Genomic DNA, 25,556 nt, shown 5'->3' with positions numbered 1-25,556 from the left:
TGGAGGCTCTCTGTGGGCTGGGCATGCTAGCTCAGTTCTCTTTTCCTCTTCTTATAACGCCACCAGTCCCATTCCTGTGATAACCCATTAATCCATTAACCCATGAATGAAGGTAGAGCCTTATCATCCAATGACATCTCAAAGGCTCCACCTTTCAGTATTGCCACATTAGGGATTAAGTCTCAACATGAGTGTTGGAAGGAACATTCAAACCAAAGCAGTATGAAAACAATATTCAACTCCAAGGTATATGAAAACAATATTCAACTCCAAGGTATGTGGTCAAGATTACAGGTGGTAAGGAATAGGCTAAATTTGCCGGAGATGTGCTGTGGAATTATCTGTCTGTATTTCTTTCTTTTTTTTTTTTTTTTTGAGACGGAGTCTCGCCTGTTGCCCGGGCTGGAGTGCGGTGGCCGGATCTCAGCTCACTGCAAGCTCTGCCTCCCGGGTTTACGCCATTCTCCTGCCTCAGCCTCCCGAGTAGCTGGGACTACAGGTGCCAGCCACCTCGCCCAGCTAGCTTTTTGTATTTTTTTTAGTAGAGACGGGGTTTCACCGTGTTAGCCAGGATGGTCTCGAACTCCTGACCTCGTGATCCGCCCGTCTCGGCCTCCCAAAGTGCTGGGATTACAGGCTTGAGCCACCGCGCCCGGCATCTGTCTGTATTTCTAACTATGACTTTAGCTTCCTCAACTCCATTTCACTGCAGAATATGAAAAAATAAATTGAGATCCAGGTTCTTTTTTTTTTTAATTTTTATTTTTTGAGACAGAGTCTCACCCTGTCACTCAGGCCGGAGTGCAGTGGCACAATCTCGGCGCACAGCAACCTCTGCCTCCTGGGATGACGCCATTCTCCTGCCTCAGTCTCCTGAGTAGCTGGGACTACAGGTGCCTGCACCATGCCTGGCTAATTTTTTGTATTTTTTAGTAGAGACAGGGTTTCACCGTGTTGGTTTCGATCTCCTGACCTCGTGATCTGCCCGCCTCGGCCTCCCAAAGTGCTGGGATTGTAGGTGTGAGCCGCCGTACTCTGCTCAGTTTCTTATTTTTAATAGAAAAGTAGAACAGGGAAGGCACACAGGTCAGTGTGAGAAAGGGGGTCATGGTAGATATGGAGGTGGAGTGTTTGTCTGCCTCCTCACATTATGCTAACAGGGACAGAGACAGATTCAGAGGCCCTTGCAAAAGAGAAGCCAGAGCCCCTTAAGACACAAAGGTGAGGCGTGAAGAAATCCTGCATCTCAGTCGCACATGAAGCAGCTGTCTCAGGCTACAGAAGAAAACAGTCATGAACAAATTCAGGTCAGTCACAGTAAGTGATGACACTCTGAACAGCCCACCACACACTCAAAAATTCCAAATCAAAAAATCCCCACAACCCAGTCCTGTCCCATCTGCCCCACCCTCCACCCACTTCAGACCCCCAGAATCTCACGTTTTTAAGCTGTGAGAGACTCATCAGATCCCTGGGCACCGTCGCTACCTGGGGTAGAACAAAAACAAGACCTGGTTAGAGCCCACAGGAGATGTGGCGTAGGAGGAATTATAGGGTGGGCGAGCTCCTCCACACTCCCGCCCCCGTCACTTACACACAGCCTGAGAGTAGCTCCCTCCTTTTCTACCTGTTAGAAGAAAATGTCCTGTGAGGGGCCAGGAAGGAGGCAGGACCATAAGGTCCTAGAGGAACCTCCTAGTCTTGGATCCCAGAGAAGTATCCAGAACTGTGACTGCAGACCCAGGGCAAGATCAGGAAACATGAAGAAAGCAAGTGTGGGTCCTGGACCAACTGCCCTCCTGAGGTCTGTCCTCAGCAGGGACCTTCCCCTGTGACCTGTGACTGCTGGGCTCAGATCCCCATCACCACAATCATCAAGGTGATAAATCTGTCCTTCATTGTCACAGGTACCACAGGCGCGGTGGCTCACGCCTGTAATCCCAGCACTTTGTGAGGCCGAGGCAGGTGGATCACGAGGTCAGGAGATCGACACCAGCCTGGCCAACACAGTGAAACCCCATCTCTACTAAAAGTACAAAAAAAAATTAGCCGGGTGTGGTGACACGCACATGTAGTCCCAGCTACTCGGGAGGCTGAGGAGGCAGGAGAATCGCTTGAACCTGGGAGGCAGAGGTTACAGTGAACTGAAACCACGCCATTGCACTCCAGCCTGGGTGACAGAGCCAAGATTCCATCTCAAAAAAAAAGAGTAGGTGCTGGCACACAGGGCCCAGGCTGGGTCGGCCCGTGTGTGTGGATGGTGCTTCCCAGTAACAAGGCAGGACACACTTCTACCTAGGGCTTGAAACCCCCAGTGGGACAAGAAAACTCAGACTCTACCCCTCTCCCTTCCCCACCTGAGCTCTTCCTCCTCCACATCACAGCAGCAACCAAGGCTCCAGTGACCACAGCTCCAAGGAAAAACAGGCCAGCAATGATGCCCACGACGGGGATGGTGGACTGGGAAGACGGCTCTGGGAAAACAGGGGAACATAACGGGCCCTGACCCTCAGGCCTCAGCCCCGACCCTGCAAAAGGGCTTCAGAAGGGCTCCTGCTTTCCCTAAGAGACATGACCTCCCATTCCCTTCCTTACCCCATCTCAGGGTGAGGGGCTCAGGTAGCCCCTCATGCTGCACATGGCACGTGTATCTCTGCTCCTCTCCAGAAGGTACCACCACAGCTGCCCACTTCTGGAAAGTTCCATCCCCTGCAGGCCTGGTCTCCACAAGCTCCGTGTCCTGGGTCTGGTCCTCCCCATCCCGCTGCCAGGTCACTGTGATCTCCGCAGGGTAGAAGCCCAGGGCCCAGCACCTCAGGGTGGCCTCATGATCAGAGACGGGGTGGTGGGTCACGTGTGTCTTTGGGGGTTCTGAGGGGAAGAGTCAGAAAATTCACTGTGTATCTCTCATGGGACACCTCAGCAGCACCCATGTGACCATCCTGAGAAGGAAGAGGACAATTATAGTAGGAGACGAGGACAAAACCTTGACACCAGCCTGAACTTAGGGATCTGGGATAGCCTCTTATTCCTTGGAAAGTTCTAGAATCGGGGTGAGATAGCCCAGGATAGAAGATGAAAAGGGATTTGTGGTCCTGGCCTGTGCGGATGCTGAGTGACTGAGAAAAGCTGGAGTCAGACCTCCAAAAACTCTTGGTGTGGGGCTGAGAACCAGGCACGAGAGAAACTCCCCCATGATTCCTAACACTGAGAGTCAAAGAGAACTGCTCATCAGTTCATTTGAAGAATGGACTCTCCAGCGAGACTAGATTCCTTAATTGTCCCTGAGAGAAGGCTGGTCATTTAAGAGAGTCACTCTCTGGCACATGATCTCCTGTACCTGGGTGACAGCCCCCTCTCCTGATCCAAGGGAGGAGGGGTATTCTGGCTTCCATCCCTGCGTCTTCTACTGTTTGAGGTCTGTCAGCTGTGGGCACAGTCCTAGCCCAAGAAGGAGATGGGAGAGTAGCCCTGTGGACCCTCTTACCCGGGCGCTGCAGCGTCTCCTTCCCATTCTCCAGGTATCTGCGGAGCCACTCCACGCATGTGTCTTCCAGGTAGGCTCTCTGGTGCTCCGCCTCAGAGCCATCATTTGACTTTCGCGCGGAGATCTGAGCCGCCGTGTCCACCGCGGACCAGGAGCGCAGGTCCTCATTCAGGGTGAGATAATCCTTGCCGTCGTAGGCGAACTGTTCATATCCGCGGAGGAAGCGCCCGTCCGGCCCCAGGTCGCAGCCATGCATCCACTGGAGGGTATGAGACCCTGGCCCCGCCCGCTAGTCAGTCCCGCCCACCGAGCCCCGCCCCTGTCGCCGCCAACCCGCAGGGATTTTGGCCTAAACTGAAAATGAAACCGGGTAAAGGAGCCTGGGACTCTGCCGGGTCGAGGGTCTGGGCGGGTTCCGCAGCCTGGGGGTGAATCTCGGACCTGGAGACTCGAGGGGACCCGCGTTGTCCGTGAGGGATGGGGAGGGGTCGTGACCTGCGCCCCGGGCCGGGGTCACTCACCGGTCTCGCTCTGGTTGTAGTAGCCGCGCAGGGTCTGCAGGTTCATTCGGAAAGCCTGTGCGGTGTCCCTGGCGCTCCGTGTCTCCTGGTCCCAATACTCCGACCGCTCCTGCTCCATCCACCACGCCCGCGGCTCCATCCTCGGACTCGCCGCATCGCTGTCGTACTGCACGAACTGGGTGTCGTCCACGTAGCCCACGGAGATGAAGCGGGGCTCCCCGCGGCCGGGCCGGGACACGGAAGTGTGGAAATACTTCAAGGAGTGGGAGCCTGGGGGCGAGGAGGGGCTGAGACCTGTCGGGCCCTACTCCGGGCGCGGCTCCCCGAGTCCTGCGCCCCCGCCGGTCCGGCCCCTCTCTCCTCCGGGTAGAGGCCGCTTCCATCCCGACCCCGCACTCACCCGCCCAGGTCTCGGTAAGGGCCAAGAGCAGGAGAAGTAGGGTTCGTAGTGCCATGACGCCATTCTCTGAGTCGGTAGAGCCTCCTGAATCCGGGTGGGTGCGTGCGGACTTTATATTCGGGAGTCGTGGCGACGCTGATTGGCTTCTCCAGAAACCCGACACCCATTGGGAATGAGAACTGAGTCTGCGTCATGAGTATCCAGGAAGAAGGACACGACTAGGTTACGAGAGGAAATGAAAGTGATGTGGAATCTCCAACGCTGCGCCTCCCAGATCTGCACTCTCTGCCCTTGGGGCCTGAGATCCTGACAGCCACGCCCGGGGACCTGAAACATTGTTCTGCGCTCTCACCTCCTGACCCGAGCGCTCTTTGTTACACTCTCTCTCTCTGAGTCCTGGCCCAGGGACTGTGTAAACTGTGTAAATCAGTGTTATTTTCGTGTGTGTGTGTTTTTTGGAACCGGGTGTGTGTGTGTGTGTGTGTGTGTGTGTGTCTGTGTGTGTTGGGGGGGTGGGGTGTCTCGCTCCGTTGACCAGGCTGGTCTCGAACTTCTGGACTAAAGGGATCCTCCCATCTCGGCCTCTCAAAGTGCTAGGATTATCGGCATAGGATTACCGGCATGAGCCACCCTGCCCGGACTTTTTTTTTTTTTTTCTGAGACAGTCTCACTTTGTCGCCCAAGCTGGAGTGCAGTGGCACGATCTCGGCTCACTGCAACCTCCGCCTCCCGGGTTCACACCATTCTCCTGCCTCAGCCTCCCGAGTAGCTGGGACTACAGGCGCCCGCCACCACGCCCGGCTAATTTTTTGTATTTTTAGTAGAGACGGGGTTTCACTGTATTAGCCAGGATGGTCTCGATCTCTTGACCTCGTGATCTGCCCGCCTCAGCCTCCCAAAGTGCTGGAATTACAGGCGTCAGCCACCGCTACCCACCTACCCGGCGATTTTTTAATATATATATATTTTTTGTAGAGTCGGGTTTTCGCCATGTTGCCAAGGCTAGTCTCAAACTCCAGGGTTCAAGCGATTCGTCCACGTCGGCCTCCCAAGGTACTGTGTTTACAGGCGTGAGCCTGTATTGTTTAATACTGTATTGTTTTAAATCCCAAAGTGTTGGAATTACAGGCGTGAGCCACCGCACCCAGCAATCAGCCCGCCGTTCTTAAACTTTTAGGTTTCAGTATCTCTGTACACTCTTAGAAATTAGTGAGGACCCGGCTGGGCGCAGTGACTGAAGCCTGTACTCCCAGCACTTTGGGAGGCCAAGGCGGGCTAATCACCTGAGGTTGGGAGTTCGAGACCAGCCTGACCAATATGGAGAAACCCCATCTCTACTAAAAATCAAAAAAATTAGCCGGGCGTGGCGGCGGCGCATGACTGTAATCCTGCCTATTTGGGATATAGCGGCCTGGCTATTTGGGAGGTAGAGGCAGGAGAATCGCTTGAACCCAGAAGGTGGAGGTTGCGGTGAGCCAAGATGCCGCCTTTGCCCTCCATCCTGGGTAACAAGAAAAAAGAAATTAGTGAGGACCCAAATAAATTTTGTTTCTGTGGCTTGTATCAAGTTTTATCATATATAAATTAAAACAGATTAAAACAAAATATTAAAAATATTAATTCATTTAATATATTCATAACCCATTACATGTTAATGGAAACAACTTTTTTTTTTTTTTTTTTTTCTTGAGTCAGAGTCTTGCTCTGTCCCCAGGCTGGAGTGCAGTGGAACGATCTCGGCTCACCGCAACCTCCTCCTAGGTTCAAGTGATTCTCCTGCCTCAGCCTCCCCAGTAACTGGGACTACAGGCGTGCGCCACCACGCCCAGCTGATTTTTGTGTTTTTAGTAGACACGGGGTTTCACCATGTTGGCCAGGATGGTCTTGATCTCTTGAGCGGAAATAACATATTTTTAATGCAAAAAACCCGCCTAACTTTTACTTTTTCCAAAATTAACAATGTATAGGCAGGGCACGGTGGCTCACACCTGTAATCGCAGCATTTTGGTAGGCTGGGGAGGGCAGATCACGAGGTCAGGAGTTCAAGACTAACCTGGCCAACATGATGAAACCCCTTCTCTACTAACAATACAAAAATTAGCTGGGTGTGGTGGTGCACGCCTGTAATTCCAGCTACTCGGGAGAATTGCTTGAACTCGGGAGGTGGTAGTTGCAGTGAGCCGAGATCACACCACTGCACTCCAACCTGGGCGACATAGTGAGACATCTGGGGAAAAAACCAAGAAACAAGAAACAAAAACAAAAACAAAAAAACAGGATCTGATTCAAGAAGTTGCCTTTGAGGTCAAACCAGCTGAGACTCGTTACAACCAAGAGAGCCGGCCAAATGACTTCAGAAAGACCTCACGCTTCATTGTAATCCCGTTTCCGAGCTAAATTGCACTCCCATCCGTGCCATGACAGTTGACAATCTCCATGACAGTGAGTAGAAGTCCTAAAAGAACCGAAAGAAAAACAATATTACCGGTTTGGAGAAGTTCAATGCCTGTTCCCATAAAACATATGAATATTCCTCCCCCTCACTTTTAATGCCCAGCCCCTCCATTAGAGCAATACTACGTTTTAGCCCCCTCACTCCTCACTAGCCGCCCCGCTAGCGGAGAAGTTGATTGGGGAGAGTTGTTCTCTCTTTAGAAGTCCTGTGCAGGAAATAAAGCTTGCTCTGCTTGAGGCTCACTTTCGGTTTCATGTATTGGCTCTGCGACTCCCAATGAGGAAAGATCCCACCTTCTGCAGCTACCAAGATTTTTGGTAACAAGAAGAGTGATTATTTTTCATTTTCGTAAGTGTCGTTCTTGGAAAATTTTGCAAGCGTCATTTTGGCTCATAGCATACATTCTCTTCTTTACTAGTTTTTAAAATTTTGACTTTTATTTTAGATACAGGGAGTGGCCGGGCGCGGTGGCTCAGGCCTGTAATCCCAGCACTTTGGGAGGCTGAGGCAGGTGGATCACCTGAGATCGGGAGTTTGAGACCAGCTGGATCAACATGCAGAAACCCCGTCTCTACTAAAAATACAAAAGTAGCTGGGCGTGGTGGTGCATGCCTGTAATCCCAGCTACTCAGGAGGCTGAGGCAGGAGAATCGCTTGAACCCGGCAGGCGGAGGTTGCGGTGAGCCGAGATCACGCCATTGCACTCCAGCCTGAGCAATAAGAGTGAAACTGTCTCCAAAAAAAAAAAAAAAAAAAAAGATACAGGGGGTACATGTGCTGTTTTGTTACATGGGTATGTTGTCTGATGCTGAGGTTTGGGGTATGGATCCTGTCACTCAGGTAGTGAACAGAGTACTCACAGGTAGTTTTTCAACCCATGTCCCCACCCTCTCCACTCTAGTCGTCTGCAGTGTCTGTTGTAGGCATGTTTATGTCCATGTGTGCTCAGTGTTTAGCTCCCAATTATAAGTGAGAAGATGCAGTATTTGGTTTTATGTTCCTGCATTAAGTCACTTAGGTTTATGGCCTGTAGTTGCATCCTAGCCATTCTCTTACTTTGATTGAAGTATATATTTTAAAAAATCTAGCCTTACACAAATATTGAGTTGAAAAAGGAAGGATTATTATTGCTGTTGTTTAGAGACAGGGTCTCTCTCTGTCACCCAGGCTGGAGTGCAGTGGCGCCATCATAGCTCACTGCAGCCTCGAACTTCTGGGCTCAAGGGATTCTCTCACCTCAGCCTTCCCAGTAGCTGGAACAACATGTGTGAGCTACCATGCCTGGACTGGGAGGATTATTTTTAACAGCTTTTCATGTAATTGTGGATATTCATATTTCACATTACACAGAAGCTGTACAAGTGGTGATTTCTTTTTTTTGAAAGCAAATAATCCATTTTTAAATTTCTTTTAATTTTATTTATTTAAAACATTTTAAAATTCCAATAGTTTTTGGGGAACAGGTGGTGTTTGTTTACATGGATAAGTTCTTTGGTGGTGATTTCTGAGATTTTGGTACATCCAGCACCCGATTAGTGTACATTGTACACAGTGTGTAGTCTTTTATCCCTCACCTCCCTCCCACCCTTCCCCCACCAGTTCCCAAAGTATCATTCTTATGTCTTTGTGTTCTCAAGCTTAGCTCCCATTTATAAGTAAGAAAATACAATGCTTGGTTTTCCATACCAGAGTTAATTCACTTAGAATAATGGTCTCCAACTTCATCCAGGTTGCTTTGAATGCCATTATTTCTTTTCTTTTTATGACTGTGTAGTATTACATTATACATATTTATTTATTTATTTATTTTTATCCATTCATTGTTTGTCCATTCATTGATTGATGGGCATTTGGGCTGGTTCCATGTTTTTGCAATCACGGATTGTGCTGCTATCAATCTACTTGTACAAATATCTTTTTCTTTTTTTCTTTTTTTTTTTTTTTTTGCGACAGGGTCTGGCTCTGTTGCACAGGCTGCAGTACAGTGGCATTATCTCAGCTCACTGCAACCTCCACCTCCCAGGTTGACGCCATTCTCCTGTCTCAGCCTCCTGAGTAGCTGGGACTACAGGCGACCGCCACCACGCCCGGCTAATTTTGTTTTGGTATTTTTAGTAGAGACGGGGTTTCACTGTGTTACCCAGGATGGTCTTGATCTCCTGACCTCGTGATCTGCCCGCCTCGGCCTCCCAAAGTGCTTGGATTACAGGCATGATCCACCGCACCTGGCCTCAACTATCTTTTTCGTATAATGTCTCCTTTTCCTTTGGGTAGATATCCAGTAGTGAGATTGCTGGGTCAAATGACAGATCTAGCTTTAGTTCTTTAAGGAATCTCTAAGCTATTTTCCATAGTATTTGTACTACTTTACATTCCTCCCAGGAGTATGAAAATGCTCCATTTTCACCACATTCACGCCAACATCTATTTTATTTTTTTATGGCCATTCTTGCAAGAATAAGGTAGTATGGCATTGTGGCTTTGACTTACATTTCTCTGATAATTGGTGATATTGAGCATTTTTTCATGTTTGTTGGTCATTTGTATATTTCTTTTGAAGATTGTCTATTCATGTCCTTAGTGCACTTTTTGATGGGATTATTTATTTTTCTTGCTGATTTGTTTGAATTCCTTGTAGATTCTGGATATTAGTTCTTTGTCAGATTCATAGTTTGTGAATATTTTCTCCCACTCTGTAGACTGTCTGTTTACTCTGTTGATTATTTCTTTTGCTGTGCAGAAGCTTTCTAGTTTAATTAAGTCCCATCTACTTATCTTCATTTTTGTTGCATTTGCTTTTGGGTTGTTGGTCATGAACTCTTTGCCTCAACAATGTCTAGCAGAGTTTTTCTGATGTTATATTCTAGAATGTTTATGGTGTCGGGTCTCAGATTTAAGTCTTTGATCCATCTTGGGTTGGTTTCTATATAAGGTGAGAGATAAGGATCCAGTTTCGTTCTTCTACATGTGGCCTGACAATTATCACAGCACCATTTGTTGAACAGGGTGTCTTTTCCTTATGTTTTTGTTTGCTTTGTCAAAGATCAGTTGGCTGTATTTGGTTTCGTTTCTGGGTTCCCTATTCTATTCCACTGGTCTGTGTGCCTATTTTTATACCCATACCATGCTGTTTTGGTGACTATAGCCTTGTGGTATAGTTGGAAGTCAGCTAATGTGATGCCTGCAGATTTGTTCTTTTTTGGTTAGTTTTGCTTTGGCTATGCAGGCTCTTTTTTGGTTCCATATGCATTTTAGGATTTTTTTTTCCAATTCCATGAAGAATGATGATGTTATTTTGATGGGAATTGCATTGAATTTATAGATTGCTTTTGGCAGTATGGTCATTTTCACAATATTGATTCTACCCATCCATGAAAATGGGATGTGTTTCCATTTGTTTGTGTCATCTATGATTTCTTTCAGCAGTGTTTTGTAGTTTTTCTTGCAGAAGCCTTTCACCTCTTTGGTTAGGTATATCCTACATATTTTATTTGTTTTTGCAGCTGCCGTAAAAGGGGTTGAGTTCTTGATTTGATTCTCAGCTTGGTCACTGTTGGTGTTACTGATTTGTCTACATTGATATTTGTATCCTGAAATTTTACTGAATCCATTTATCAGACCTAGGAGCTTTTTCGATGAGTCTTTAGGGTTTTCTAGGTATATGATCATGTCATCAGTGGATAGCGATAATTTGACTTTCTCTTTTCCGATTTGGATGCCTTTTATTTCTTTCTCATGTCTGATTGCTCTGGCTAGACCAATATCCCTGATGAACATGCAAAAATACTCAATAAAATACTAGCTAACTGAATCCAACAGCATATAAAAGATAATCTAGCATGATTAAGTGGGTTTCAAACCAGGGATGCAGGGGTGGTTTAACATACACAAGTCAGTCCGGATGTGGTGGCTCATGCCTGTAATCCCAGCACTTTGAGAGGCTGAGACGTGCAGATCACTTGAGATGAGGAGTTCAAGACCAGCCTGGCCAACATGGTGAAACCCCATCTCTACTAAACCCACCCCCCAAAGCCAAAAAACAAAAAAACACAAGTCAATAAATGTGATACACCACATAAACAGATTTTAAAAACAGAAATCATATGATCATCTCAATAGATGCAGAAAAATCATTTGACAAAATCCAGCATCCCTTTATGATTAAAACTCTCAGCAAAATTGACATAGAAAGCCATCTATGACAAATCCACAGCCAACATTATATTGAATGGGGAAAAGATGAAAGCATTTTCCCTGAGAACTGGAACAAGACAAGGATCCCCACTTTCATCACTTCTATTCAGCATAGTACTGGAAGTCTTAGCAAGTGGTAATTTCTTAGAGGTGAGATACAACCTGAATCCCTATAGTTAAATATTTGTATTCTGTTACATTAAAATAGATTGGTCTATCTCACTCATTGAATGGATCTTGTACTAACGACTAATGCAGTGGTGGGATCATAGCTCACTGCAGCCTCAACCTATCACCTCAGCCTGCCAAGTAGTTGAGACCACAGGCAGGTGACACCATACTCAGCTAATTAAAAAAATTTTTTTTTTTTTTAGCTGGAAGCGGTGGCTCACGCTTGTAATCCCAGCACTTTGGGAGGCTGAGGCAGGAGGATCACGAGGTCAGGAGATCGAGACCATCCTGGCCAACATGATGAAACCCCATCTCTACTAAAATACAAAAAAATTAGCTGGGCGTCGTGGTGGGCGCCTGTAGACCCAGGTACTCGGGATGCTGAGGCATGAGAATGGCGTCAACCTGGGAGGCAGAGGTTGCAGTGAGCCGAGATGGCCTCCACTGCACTCCAGCCTGGGCCACAGAGCGAGACTCTGTCTCAAAAAAAAAAATTTTTTTTGTACAGTCGGGGGTCTCCCTATGTTGCCTAGGCTGGCCTTGTACTCTTAGACTTAAGTGATCCTCCTGCCTCGGTCTCCTAAAGTGACAAGATTATAGGTATGAACAACCGCGTCGTGCTGCTACTAATTTTTTTTTGTTTTTTGAGACAGACTTTCACTTTGTTGCTCAGGCTGAAATGCAGAGGCGTGATCTCTGCTCACTGCAACCTCTGCCTCCTGTGTTCAAGCGATTCTTGTACCTCAGCCTCTCAATTAGCTGGGATTAGAGAGACCCACGGCCACGCCTGGCTAATTTTTTGTATTTTTAGCAGAGATGGGGCTTTTACATGTTGGCTAGGCTGGTCTTGAACACCTGGCCTCAAGTGATCTGCCTGCCTCAGTCTCCCAAATTGCTGGGATTACAGGTGTGAGCCACCATACCCAGCCTGCTACTAATTTTTGTATGTTGATTTTGTATCCTGCAAGTTTACTGAATTTGCTTATTAATTCTAATAGTTTTTTGGTGGAGTCTTTAGATTTTTCCAAATGTAAGATTATATCATCTGCAAGCAAAGAGAATTTGACCTCTATTTCTTTCTCTTGTCTAATTGCTCTAAGTAGGACTTTCAATACTATGTTGAATAACAGTTGTGAAAGAAGGCAACCTTGTTGTGTTTCATTCTTCTATATGTGGCTTACCAATTATCCCTACACCATTTGTTGAATAGAGTGTCCTTTCCCCAGTTTATGTTTTTGTTTGCTTTGTTGAAGATCAGTTGACCATAAGTATTTGGCTTTATTTCTGGGTTCTCTATTCTGTTCTATTAGTCTGTATACCTATTTTTATACCAGGACCATGCTGTTTTGGTGACTGTGGCCTTGTAGTATAGTTTGAGGTCGCTTGATGTAATGGCTCCACATTTGTTCTTTTTGGTTAGTATTGCTTTGGCTATGCATGGTCTTTTTTGGTTCCATATGAATTTTAGGATTAGTTTTTCTAGTTCTTTGAAGAATGACGGTGGTATTTTGATAGGGATTGCATTGAATTTTTAGATTGCTTTTCACAGTATGGTCATTTTCACAATATTGAGTCTACCCATCCATGAGCATGGGATGTGTTTCCATTTGTCTGTATCATCTATGATTAGTTTCAGCAGTGTTTTGTATTTTCCTTGTAGAGGCATTTCACTTCCTTGGTTAGGTATATTCCTAAGTATTTCATTATTTTTTTTGCAGCTATTTTAAAAGGGGTTGAGCTCTTGACTTGATTCTCAGCTTGGTCGCTGTTAGTGTAGAGCAGAGCTACTGATCTGTGTGTATTAATTTTGTTTCCTAAAACTGTGCTGAATTCATTCACCCATTTAGGAGCCTTTTGGATGAGTCCTTAGGGTTTTCTAGGTATTCAATCATGTCGTCAACAAAAAATGACGGTTTGACTTCCTCATTATCAATTTAGATGCCCTTTATTTCTTTCTCTTGTCTGATTGCTCTGGTTAGGACTTCCAGTATTATGCTGAATGGAAGTGGTGAAAGTGGGAATCCTTGACTTGTCCCAGTTCTTAGTGGGAATGTTTTCAACTTTTCTCCATTCAGTGTAATGTTGGCTGTGGGTTTGTCATACCTGTCTTTTATTTCCTTAAGGTATATCCCTTCTATGCTGATTTTGCTAAGGGTTTTAATCATAAAGAGGTGCTGGTATTTGTGAAATAGTTTTTCTGCATCTATTGAGATGATCATGTGATTTTTGTTTTTAATACTGTTTATGTGGTTTATTACATTCATTGATTTGCATATGTTAAACCATCCCTGCATCTCTGGTAGGAAACCCATTTGATCATAGTGGATTATCATTTTGATATGCTGTTGGATTCTGTTAGCTAGTATTTTTTGAGGATTTTTGCATCTATGTTCATTAGGGATATTGGTCTGTAGTTTTTCTTTGACGACTTTTCTTGGTTTTGGTATTAGGGTGATACTGGCTTCATAGAATGATTTAGAGAGGATTCCCCCCTTCTCCATCTTTCAGAATAGTGTCAGTCGGATTGGTACCATTTCTTTGAAAGTCTGATAGAATTCAACTGTGAATCTGTCTGGTCCTGGACTTTGTTTTGGATAACTTTTTAAATAACCATTTCAATCTCACTGCTTGTTATTGGTCTGTTCAGGGTTTCCATTTCTTCCTGGTTTAAGTTAGGAAGGTTGTATATTTTCAGGAATTTATCCATGTTGTCTAGGTTTTCTAGTTTATGTGAATAAAGGTGTTCTTAGTAGCCTTGGATGATATTTCTTATTTCTGTGGTACTGGTTGTAATATCTTCTGTTTTGTTTTCAATTGAGCTTATTTGGATCTTCTCTCTTCTTTTCTTGGTTAATCTTGCTAATTGTCTATCAGTTTTATTTTATTTCTAAGTTTGTTTATGATCGCAAAGAGGCTACATTTTTTTAAATTGACAACTCAATCTATACATACAGTATTTTACAAATTATAAGTGGATCAACAATTATATTAATGATACAAACTCACAGGTATTTACATAAAACTACTGCTCTAGGTTTTGGTGCCTTTTGTTCTGGCTACTTTAGTGATTAAAAGAAACATAAAGGAACTCAGCTACTTGAATTCATGAGAATTAGCTTTCAAAAAAAGCATATATGTCATCTCTTAGAATACTTAATATGTCAAACCCAGGAAAAGCAGTAATTAAATGACAAAAGGAACACTTTTAAAGAAAAGATGATAAAAATGTTAGGTTAAAATATTGTTTAAGAACTTTAGCAACGAGACTGAGAAACCAGAAAGTGTATGCATACTGGGAATTTTAAGAAAAGAGGCCCGTGTTCTCCTTCACCCCATTCCAAAAGCATACTTCTGGGTTGCTACAATGTTTTCTCTGCTACAAACCATGGTTTCAAAGAAACACTGAAACAAGAATTGAAACAAACAGTTAAAGAAACAAGATGGTAATTCACATAAAAGGGTTTTAAAATATTCTTCCCAGGCAAAATAAAATAAAATAAAAGTAATATGATCTCCATCAAATTATAAAGAAATTCTATCAAAATGTTGACCAGATAAAGAATCCAGACCATTTTGCCTTCACTGTCTGCCTCAGGACGTACAGCATATGTGTCACCTGCAAGAAAGGGGAAATGGGGGTAGAGTCCCCACTCTCCCCCTGTCTGTGGAGTTGGGTGGACAAAGGCCCTTTGACTTCCCTGGGGTTTTGCCTCCTCACATAGGGAATTGAGGGAGGTGGGCTAGATGGCTTTAAGAGACTCCTCAACTAAAAGAATCAAAGTCAGCTTGAGATCCCATCTCTGAGCAGACATATAGGGTGGCAAAAGAAATCGGTTAAAAAATGGGTGGATGGCGTCTTTCTCACCTTTTGATACCATCACTCAGAACTAATCTGTACTATAGTTCAAGAAAATCTTTGCCCCATACCGTTAAAGGGTATGCAATAAGGCATCTGACAATAAATGTTTGATAAAAATGTAAAAAGCCTATGTTAAGTTTGGGTGGAAAAATAATGTAACATCATGTTACTACCAGCAGTCAGGATGTCTTGTCTCTGATTTTAGGAGTCATCGATCTGGTTGGGAGAAATGCTGAGGGAGATGCATGTTCAAGCCATTCAATAGAGATCTAAGAAGTGCACACATTCAAGAAATGGATAAACAGGTGCCCAGGAAGGCAACTTTAATGAAACTGGTTCTAAAACAAGAATGCAAGAGACCTAAATGATCCAAAGAGAGTGATGGCTTCTCATTTTCCGTCACCTACAGAGAATACAAGTATCATAGTATCATTTCTTCTGGAATCTAACACACTGGCTTCATTTTCAAAATGCATCACTTTATTTTCCTAACAAGGCACCCACACATTAAGCACGTGACAGTCACATGATTTCTTCAGTGAGCCCCAAGGCTTCCACAGCTTTCCTGGAGCCAATGGCCAGAAGAGTCCTGAGATTTCAAATACTAAAGCTTTCTCCACAGCCACAAGTTCCTTTCATGTTTGAAACCCATTGGATAATTTGTCTTCCACACAGTCTATTTCTGTTCCTAAAAGTGTTAGCTTTGCTTTCTTTTCAATGAATACTTTGACTCCAACTTCAATAACTTCTTCATCAGAATCTCCTTTTGTCTTTGTATATTCTAGAGTACAAGAAAGGCTGTTGCATCCCCTGGTTCGGACACAAACTTTTACACCTACATGCTCAGGCTTATTTTTAAGTTGTTTTATCTTGTTTACTACCGAAGGTGTCAGGGGGAGGGCGGCCTGGGTGGGCTGCAGCTTCCTCTTGTTCAGAGCCTGGACAGTTGCCCAGACTAAGGAAGCCAACATCTTCATCGTCCCAGTGACCGGGTGCCTCGGGCGGGAGCTTGGCCGCCTCAGCCTCTCTCTATGGACACTGTGGGCGCATGGACACTATTTTTGTTTTTACAATTCCCTGGAAAGACACTCTTACCCCTAGGCTTCCCAGGGCTCAGAGAAGGCCTCCCTGGCACAGGGTTCATCTGGGGAAACTGAAAAGTCTTTTAGGCTCTGTCCTCCCAGACGCTTTGAGGTCAGATACGGATAAAGAAGGACTGCCTCTCTATTTCCACCATCAGTAGACTTATCACCACTCTCTGCAACTGATAGAATTAAACACAGTGTCAGGAGAGACAGAGAATTTTAACCATCCTGATTTACTTTTCATTTATGTACCATTACTTCTAGGAATGGAAGAATAAACCCCCATTCCCCCTGGTACACGAAGTACATTCATTGTGTAGTTCCAGGGCAATATACAGAGCTGGAAAACAGTAACAGCATAATAGTCATCAAAGTGCATTCTCTGACTACAATAGCATTAACTTAGAAATTAATACAAAGATGTTTTGGAAATCCTATTATGTGGAATGAAACAATGTATTTCTATGTAATTTCTTACATTTCTTTGTAAATTAATTGCTATGTAAATTAAGAGCCAAAGACAAAATTACCAGAGAAGAAAGAAGATATTTTGAATTGAATAATCAGCAAAATGACATCTCAAAACATATGGAGTGAAGTTCAAGCAGTGCTCTGAGGGAAACGTGAACCATTAAATGCTTAAATTAGACAGGAGGAAAGACCTAAAACCAGTTCCATCCTAGGAAACTAGAAACAAAAGAACACAATAATCCCAAAGTTAAGTAAAGGAAGAAAATAATAAATATAAGAGAAGAAATCAAATAAACAGAAAATAGACAGCAGTAGAGAAAACTAACAAAGGCAAAACTTTTTTTGTTGTTCTTAAATTGACAAGGCTCTATTTAGACTTATGAAGAAAAAAAGAGAGAACAAAAGTCACCAACATCAGGAATGAAAAATGTATTATCACCGCAGATCCTACAGTCATTAAAATAATAGTAACAGAATGTTATGAATTTTTAAAATCTATTTCAATGCAAAGGGACCAATTTATTGAAAACTAAAACAACAAAATTGAAAAAAGAAAAGTATGAAAAAGGAAAGAAAGAAAATTACAGGCTAATTTCATTTAAGACTAATGATACAAAGATCTTTAACAAAATATCACCAAGACTATCTCAGTCTACATGGTTAATTTAAAATCAAAACCAAAATCAACCAACCAACCAAACAACAAACAAAAAGAAAACCCAACACCACACTCCAAATGTATTATTATATATAAACGATGAAAAAAATTAAAAATTTTCTCCTAAGTACACTAGAACCAGAAACATAAAATATTTAGGAATAAATCTTACAAAAAAAAAAATGGTTAAGATCTCTGAAATCCAAGACCCTAGAAACCAAGAAACACTGTGGAAAGTGTATAGAGGACCCAAGGAAATAAATTCCCTGTTCAGGGAGAGCAAGGCTCAACATTGTTAAAATGTGATATTCTCCAAATTGATCCAGAGTTTCAAAAAAATACCAAACAAAATTCTAGGAGGCTTTTTGATAGAAATTTATGAACTGATGTACAAATTTATATGAAAACATAAAAGATCTAGAATAACCTATGCAATTTATTTTTAAAAATTTAAGAAGAGAGGCTTGCCATATTGCTCCAGGCTGGCCTCCAACTTCTGGGCTCAAGGGATCCTCCTGCCTCAGTCTCCAGCGTAGCTGGGACTACCAGCATGTCATCAATATGCAGCACAACTTACGGAATTTTAAAAAAGTTGAACGAAGTTAGAGCATTTATTTTCACTAAAAAAGCTGAGATAATTTATTACGTTAATAAATTTTGTAATACAATTACACTCATTAATTACTTTTAAAATTTCTGCTTCCCATCCCCGCCACCCTGGGCTTAGTGGATTTCTCAAGAAGGCTGCTTCCACCAAATAAGAACCTCAGCTGGCTATTTTATATTTCTATAAAATATAGTGGTGAGAGGTGACAGCGTGCTAGCAGCCCTCGCTCCCTCTTGGCGCCTGCTCGCCTCTGCGTCCGTCCGCTCTGGCGGCGCTCGAGGAGCCCTTCAGCCCGCCGCCGCGCTGTGGGGGCCCCTCTCTGGAGCTGGCCGAGGCCGGAACCGGCTCCCTCTGCTTGCGGGGAGGTGTGGAGGGCGAGGCGCTGGCGGAAGCCGGGGTTGCCCGCAGCGCTCACGGGCCGGCGAGGGTTGTGGGTGGGCGCCGGCTCCGCAGGTTCCCGGTGGGGGAAGGCTCGGCGGGCCCTTCACTCCTCAGACGCGGCAGGCTGCTGCCTGCTTGGCTTGCTTGGGGGATGAGCTCCCTCTCTGCTGCCGGAGTGCCCTGGGCTAAGTGCCACAAACTCCCACAATGCCAGTGCCACTGAGAGGTGAAGTCAGCTGGGTTCCTTGGAGAACTTTTATGTCCAGCTAAAGGTTTGTAAATGCACCAGTCAGCACCCTGTGTCTAGCTCAAGGTTTGTAAACGCACCAATCAGTGCTCTGTGTCTAGCTAATCTAGTGGGGACTTGGAGAACTTTTATGTCCAGCTAAAGGTTTGCAAATACACCAGTCAGCACTTTGTGTCTAGCTCAAGGTTTGTAAACGCACCTATCAGCACCCTGTGTCTAGCTCAAGGTTTGTAAAGGTACCAATCAGTGCTCTGTGTCTAGCTAATCTAGTTGGGGACTTGGAGAACTTTTGTGTCTAGCTAAAGGATGGTAAATGCACCAATCAGCAGTCTGTGTCTAGCACAAGGTTTGTAAATGCACCAGTCTGTGCTCTGTGTCTAGCTAATTTAGTGGGGACTTGGAGAAATTTTGTATCTAGCTAAAGGATTGTAAATGCACCAATCAGCACTGTGTCTAGCTCAACGTTTGTAAATGGAAGGATCAGCACCCTCTGAAAACGGACCAATCAGCTCTCTGTAAAATGGGCCAATCAACTCTCTGTAAAATGGATCAATCAGCAGCATGTGGGTGGGGTCAGATAAGGGAATAAAAGCAGGCTGCCTGAAGCAGTGGCACACCCCACTCAGATTCCTAATTGCATTGTGGAAGGTTGGTTTTTTTTTTTTGAGTCCCTTTCCACATTGTGGAAGATTTGTTGTATTTGCTATTCACAAAAAGTATGCTGTTTATTGTTGGAGTCTGTGTGACATTTTTTGAGCTGTAATGTCAGTGTAAGGGTCCACGGCTTCACTCCTGAGGCCAATGAGACCAAGAACTCACCAATTCCAGACACAGTGGTATGAGGGTTGTATGTTCTCCACATTTTTGTTAACTGTTGTTTTTGTTTCTTTAAAAAAGTTATTTTTCATATATATATTTTTTCTGAGATGGAGTTTTGGTCTTGTCCAGGGTGGAGTGCAATGGTATGATGTTGACTTACTGCAACCTCTGCATTCTGGGTTCAAGCGATTCTCCTGCCTCAGCCTCCAGAGTAGCTGGGATTACAGGCATGCACCAACACACCTGGCTAATTTTATATTTTTAGTAGAGATGGGGTTTCTCCATGTTGGTCAGGCAGGTCTTGACCTCCCAGCCTCAGGTGATCCACTTGCCTTGGCCTCCCAAAGTGCTGGGATTACAGTTATGAGAACCTGCACTCGGCCTAAAAAAGTTATTTTTGTAACCATGTTATTGTGGTATGATTTGCATTTCTGAAATGGCTGGTGTTGTTGAGTATGTTTTCCTGTGTTATTGGCTGTTTATGTATCTTCTTTGAGGAAGTGCCTATGCAAGTCCTTTGTCCATTTTGTGATTGGGTTGTCTTTCGTTATCGAAGTGTAAATACTACTTTTTTATTTTTATTTTTATTTTTTTAAAAAATTTTTGTTTATTTATTTTGAGACAGAGTCTCGCTCTGTCCACCTCGGCCTCCCAAAGTGCTGGGATTATAGGCGTGAGTGGCCATGCTCTGCTCAGGTTCTTATTTTTAATAGAAAAGTAGGAGAACAGGGAAGGCACACAGGTCAGTGTGAGGAAGGGGGTCATGGTAGACACGGAGGTGGATGTTTGTCTGCCTCCTCACGTTATGCTAACAGGGACACAGATTCAGAGGCCCTTGCAAAAAGAGAAGCCACAGTCCCTTAAGACACAAAGGGGAGGCGTGAAGAAATCCTGCATCTCAGTCGCACACAAGGCAGCTGTCTCAGGCTACAGAAGAAAACAGTCATGAACAAATTCAGGTCAGTCACAGTAAGTGATGACACTCTGAACAGCCCACCACACACTCAAAAATTCCAAATCAAAAAATCCCCACAACCCAGTCCTGTCCCATCTGCCCCACCCTCCACCCACTTCAGAACCCCTGAATCTTACTTTTATAAGCTGTGAGAGACTCATCAGACCCCTGGGCACTGTTGCTACCTGGGGTAGAACAAAAACAAGACCTGGTTAGAGCCCACAGGAGATGTGGTGCAGGAGGAATTATGGGGTGGGCGAGCTCCTCCACACTCCCGCCCCCTACTTACACACAGCCTGAGAGTAGCTCCATCCTTTTCTACCTGTTGGAAGAAAATGTCATGTGACGGGCCAGGGAGGAGGCAGGGCCATAAGGTCCTCGAGGAACCTCCTAGTCTTGGATCCCAGAGAAGTATCCAGAACTGTGACTGCAGACCCAGGGCAGGATCAGGAAACATGAAGAAAGCAAGTGTGGGTCCTGGACCAACTGCCCTCCTGAGGTCTGTCCTCAGCAGGGACCTTCCCCTGTGACCTGTGACTGCTGGGCTCAGATCCCCATCACCACAATCGTCAAGGTGATAAATCTGTCCTTCACTGTCACAGGTGCTTTACAAAAGAGTAGGCGTGGCTGGGCGCAGTGGCTCACGCCTGTAATCCCAGCACTTTGCGAGGCCAAGGCAGGTGGATCACGAGGTCAGGAGTTCGAGACCAGCCAGGCCATCACAGTGAAACCCTATCTCTACTAAAAGTACAAAAAAAAAATTAGCCGGGTGTGGTGGCACGCACATGTAGTCCCAGCTCCCACCTACTTGGGAGGCTGAGGCAGGAGAACCCTTGAACTGAAACCACGCCATTGCACTCCAGCCTGGGTGACAGAGCCAAGATTCCATCTCAAAAAAAAAGAGTAGGTGCTGGCACACAGGGCCCGGGCTGGGTCGGCCCATGTGTGTGGATGGTGCTTCCCAGTAACAAGGCAGGACACACTTCTACCTAGGGCTTGAAACCCCCAGTGGGACAAGAAAACTCAGACTCTACCCCCTCCCTTCCCCACCTGAGCTCTTCCTCCTCCACATCACAGCAGCAACCACAGCTCCAAGGAGAACCAGGCCAGCAATGATGCCCACGATGGGGATGGAGTGTTGGGAAGGCGGCTCTGGGAAAACAGGGGAACGTAAGGGGCCCTGACCCCCAGGCCTCAGCTCTGACCCTGCAGAAGGGCTTCAGAAGGGCTCCTGCTTTCCCTAAGAGACATGACCTCCCATTCCCTTCCTTACCCCATCTCAGGGCTCGGGGCTCGGGTAGCCCCTCATGCTGCACATGGCACGTGTATCTCTGCTCCTCTCCAGAAGGTACCACCACAGCTGCCCACTTCTGGAAAGTTCCATCCCCTGCAGGCCTGGTCTCCACAAGCTCCGTGTCCTGGGTCTGGTCCTCCCCATCCCGCTGCCAGGTCACTGTGATCTCTGCAGGGTAGAAGCCCAGGGCCCAGCACCTCAGGGTGGCCTCATGATCAGAGACGGGGTAGTGGGTCACGTGTGTCTTTGGGGGGTCTGAGGGGAAGAGTCACAAAATTCAGACACTTTGTATCTCTCATGGGACACCTCAGCAGCACCCATGTGACCATCCTGAGAAGGAAGAGGACAATTATAGTAGGAGACGAGGACAAAACCTTGACACCAGCCTGAACTTAGGGATCTGGGATAGCCTCTTATTCCTTGGAAAGTTCTAGAATTGGGGTGAGATAGCCCAGGATAGAAGGTGAAAAGGGATTTGTGGTCCTGGCCTGTGCGGATGCTGAGTGACTGAGAAAAGCTGGAGTCAGACCTCCAAAAACTCTTGGTGTGGGGCTGAGAACCAGGCACGAGAGAAACTCCCCCATGATTCCTAACACTGAGAGTCAAAGAGAACTGCTCATCAGTTCATTTGAAGAATGGACTCTCCAGCGGGACTAGATTCCTTAATTGTCCCTGGGAGAAGGCTGCTCATTTAAGAGAGTCACTCTCTGGTACAGGATCTCCTGTACCTGGGGTGACAGCCCCCTCTCCTGATCCAAGGGAGGAGGGGTATTCTGGCTTCCGTCCCTGCGTCTTCTACTGTTTGAGGTCTGTCAGCTGTGGGCACAGTCCTAGCCCAAGAAGGAGATGGGAGAGTAGCCCTGTGGACCCTCTTACCCGGGCGCTGCAGCGTCTCCTTCCCATTCTCCAGGTATCTGCGGAGCCACTCCACGCATGTGTCTTCCAGGTAGGCTCTCTGGTGCTCCGCCTCAGAGCCATCATTTAACTTTCGCTCAGAGATCTGAGCCACCGTGTCCACCGCGGACCAGGAGCGCAGGTCCTCATTCAGGGTGAGATAATCCTTGCCGTCGTAGGCGAACTGTTCATATCCGCGGAGGAAGCGCCCGTCGGGCCCCAGGTCGCAGCCATGCATCCACTGGAGGGTATGAGACCCTAGCCCCGTCCGCTAGTCAGTCCCGCCCACCGAGCCCCGCCCCTGTCGCCGCCAACCCGCAGGCATTTTGGCCTAAACTGAAAATGAAACCGGGTAAAGGAGACTGGGACTCTGCCGGGTCGAGGGTCTGGGCGGGTTCCGCAGCCTGGGGGTGAATCTCGGACCCGGAGACTCGAGGGGACCCGCGTTGTCCGTGAGGGATGGGGAGGGGTCGTGACCTGCGCCCCGGGCCGGGGTCACTCACCGGCCTCGCTCTGGTTGTAGTAGCCGAGCAGGGTCTGCAGGTTCACTCGGAAAGCCTGTGCGGTGTCCCTGGCGCTCCGTGTCTCCTGGTCCCAATACTCCAGCCCCTCCTGCTCCACCCACGGCGCCCGCGGCTCCATCCTCGGACTCGCGGCATCGCTATCGTACCGCACGAACTGGGTGTCGTCCACGTAGCCCACGGAGATGAAGCGGGGCTCCCCGCGGCCGGGCCGGGACACGGAAGTGTGGAAATACTTCAAGGAGTGGGAGCCTGGGGGCGAGGAGGGGCTGAGACCTGTCCGGCCCCACTCCGGGCGCGGCTACCCGAGTCCTGCGCCCCCGCCGGTCCGGCCCCTCTCTCCTCCGGGTGGAGGCCGCTTCCATCCCGACCCCGCACTCACCCGCCCAGGTCTTGGTAAGGGACGAGAGCAGGAGAAGTAGGGTTCTTAGTGTCATGACGCCGTCTTCTGAGTCGGTAGAGCCTCCTGAATCCAGGTGGGTGCGTGCGGACTTTATAGTCGGGAGTCGTGGCGACGCTGATTGGCTTCTCTAGAAACCCGACACCCATTGGGAATGAGAACTGAGTCTGCGTCATGAGTATCCAGGAAGAAGGACACGACCAGGTCACGAGAGGAAATGAAAGTGATGTGGAATCTCCAACGCTGCGCCTCCCAGGTCTCCACACTCTGCCCTTGGGGCCTGAGACCCTGACAGCCACGCCCGGGGACCTGTAACCTTGTTCTGCGCTCTCACCTCCTGACCCGAGCGCTCTTTGTTACACTGTCTCCCTGAGTCCTGGCCCCGGGACTATGTAAACTGTGTAAATCAGTGTTTTTTTTCGTGTGTGTGTGTTTTTTGGAGCTGGGTGTGTGTGTGTGTGTGTGTGTGTGTGTGTGTCTGTGTGTGTTCGGGGGGTGGGGTGTATCGCTCCGTTGACCAGGCTGGTCTTGAACTTCTGAACTAAAGGGATCCTCCTATCTCGGCCTCTCAAAGTGCTAGGATTACCGGCATAGGATTACCGGCATGAGCCACCCTGCCCAAACTTTTTTTTTTTTTTTTTTTTTCTCTAAAACAGTCTCACTCTGTCGCCCAGGCTGGAGTGCAGTGGCACGATCTCGGCTCACTGTAACCTCCGCCTCCCGAGTTCACACCATTCTCCTGCCTCAGCCTCCCGAGTAGCTGGGACTACAGGCGCCCGCCACCGCGCCCGGCTAATTTTTTATATTTTTAGTAGAGACGGGGTTTCACTGTGTTAGCCAGAATGGTCTCGATCTCTTGACCTCGTGATCCGCCCCCCTCACCCGCCCAAAGTGCTGGGATTACAGGCGTCAGCCACTGCGACCCGCCTACCCGGCGATTTTGTTTTTGTATTTTGTAGAGTGGGGTTTTCGCCATGTTGCCAAGGCTAGTCTCAAACTCCTGGGTTCAAGCGATTCGTCCACGTCGGCCTCCCAAGGTACTGTGTTTACAGGCGTTAGCCTGTATTGTTAAATACTGTATTGTTTTAAATCCCAAAGTGTTGGAATTACAGGCGAGAGCCATCGCCCCCAGCAATTAGCCCGCGGTTCTTAAACTTTTAGGTTTCAGTATCTCTGTGCACGCTTAGAAATTAGTGAGGACCCGGCTGGGCGCGGTGGCTCACGCTTGTACACCCAGCACTTTGGGAGGCCAAGGCGGGCTAATCACCTGAGGTTGGGAGTTCGAGACCAGCCTGACCAATATGGAGAAACCCCATCTCTACTAAAAATCCAAAAAATTAGCCGGGCGTGGTGGCGGCGCATGACTGTAATCCTGGCTATTTGGGAGGTAGAGGCCTGGCTATTTGGGAGGTAGAGGCAGGAGAATCGCTTGAACCCAGGAGGCGGAGGTTGCCGTGAGCCAAGATCCCGCCATTGCCCTCCATCCTGGGTAACAAGAAAAAAGAAATTAGTGAGGACCCAAATAAATTTTGTTTCTGTGGCTTGTGTCAAGTTTTATCATATATAAATTAAAACAGATTAAAACAAAATATTAAAAATATTAATTCATTTAATATAACATTAATAACCCATTACATGTTAATGGAAACAACATTTTATTTTATTTTATTTTATTTTATTTTATTTTATTATTTTATTTTATTTTATTTTATTTTATTTTATTTTATTTTATTTTGAGTCAGAGTCTTGCTCTGTCCGCAGGCTGGAGTGCAGTCGAACGATCTCGGCTCACCGTAACCTCCTTCTCCCGGGTTCAAGCGATTCTCCCGCCTCAGCCTCCCCAGTAACTGGGACTACAGGCGTGCGCCAGGATGGTCTTGATCTCTTGAGCGGAAATAACATTTTTAATGCAAAAAACCCACCTAACTTTTAATTTTTCCAAAATTAACAATGTATAGGCAGGGCACGGTGGCTCACGCCTGTAATCGCAGCATTTTGGTAGGCTGGGGAGGGCAGATCACGAGGTCAGGAGTTCAAGACTAACCTGGCCAACATGATGAAACCCCTTCTCTACTAACAATACACAAATTAGCTGGGTGTGGTGGTGCACGCCTGTAATTGCAGCTACTCGGGAGAA

The 25,556-nt window shown here is 46.5% G+C and overlaps 2 protein-coding genes and 1 pseudogene across 7 annotated transcripts; all 3 read right to left on the bottom strand.

Annotated features, from left to right (window-relative positions):
- Positions 1–696: 696 nt before the first annotated feature.
- LOC119618173 (popy class I histocompatibility antigen, alpha chain E) lies at positions 697–4,529 on the bottom strand. Of its 2 annotated transcripts, XM_073005793.1 has the most exons (8): positions 4,409–4,529; positions 4,009–4,278; positions 3,488–3,763; positions 2,596–2,871; positions 2,358–2,474; positions 1,595–1,627; positions 1,441–1,488; positions 697–1,275 (listed from the first exon to the last, which is right to left on the bottom strand). In XM_073005793.1, the coding sequence occupies exons 1-7, from the start codon at positions 4,461–4,463 to the stop codon at positions 1,445–1,447; spliced, it is 1,071 nt and encodes a 356-aa protein (XP_072861894.1). In that variant the 5' UTR covers positions 4,464–4,529; the 3' UTR covers positions 697–1,275; positions 1,441–1,444. The 2 variants fall into 2 exon arrangements, with proteins under 2 accessions (XP_072861894.1, XP_072861893.1); XM_073005792.1 differs by lacking the exon at positions 2,358–2,474.
- An 11,103-nt stretch (positions 4,530–15,632) lies between these two features.
- On the bottom strand, positions 15,633–16,916 carry LOC103221862 (iron-sulfur cluster assembly 1 homolog, mitochondrial pseudogene; annotated as a pseudogene).
- Positions 16,917–19,957: 3,041 nt separating this feature from the next.
- On the bottom strand, positions 19,958–23,524 carry LOC103221837 (popy class I histocompatibility antigen, alpha chain E). 5 transcript variants are annotated; one of them, XM_007973257.3, is made up of 8 exons: positions 23,402–23,524; positions 23,002–23,271; positions 22,481–22,756; positions 21,584–21,859; positions 21,361–21,462; positions 20,600–20,632; positions 20,448–20,495; positions 19,958–20,282 (listed from the first exon to the last, which is right to left on the bottom strand). In XM_007973257.3, the coding sequence occupies exons 1-8, from the start codon at positions 23,454–23,456 to the stop codon at positions 20,278–20,280; spliced, it is 1,065 nt and encodes a 354-aa protein (XP_007971448.3). In that variant the 5' UTR covers positions 23,457–23,524; the 3' UTR covers positions 19,958–20,277. The 5 variants fall into 5 exon arrangements, with proteins under 5 accessions (XP_007971448.3, XP_072861891.1, XP_007971450.3 ...); XM_073005790.1 differs by having other exon boundaries at positions 21,584–21,772; XM_007973259.3 differs by lacking the exon at positions 21,361–21,462.
- Positions 23,525–25,556: the final 2,032 nt, after the last annotated feature.

Source organism: Chlorocebus sabaeus, chromosome 17 (genome assembly GCF_047675955.1).
Source record: "Chlorocebus sabaeus isolate Y175 chromosome 17, mChlSab1.0.hap1, whole genome shotgun sequence".
Lineage (NCBI taxonomy): Eukaryota > Metazoa > Chordata > Mammalia > Primates > Cercopithecidae > Chlorocebus > Chlorocebus sabaeus.
Note: the sequence above shows the minus strand (reverse complement) of the source record. Positions and strands in the feature narration are given on the sequence as shown.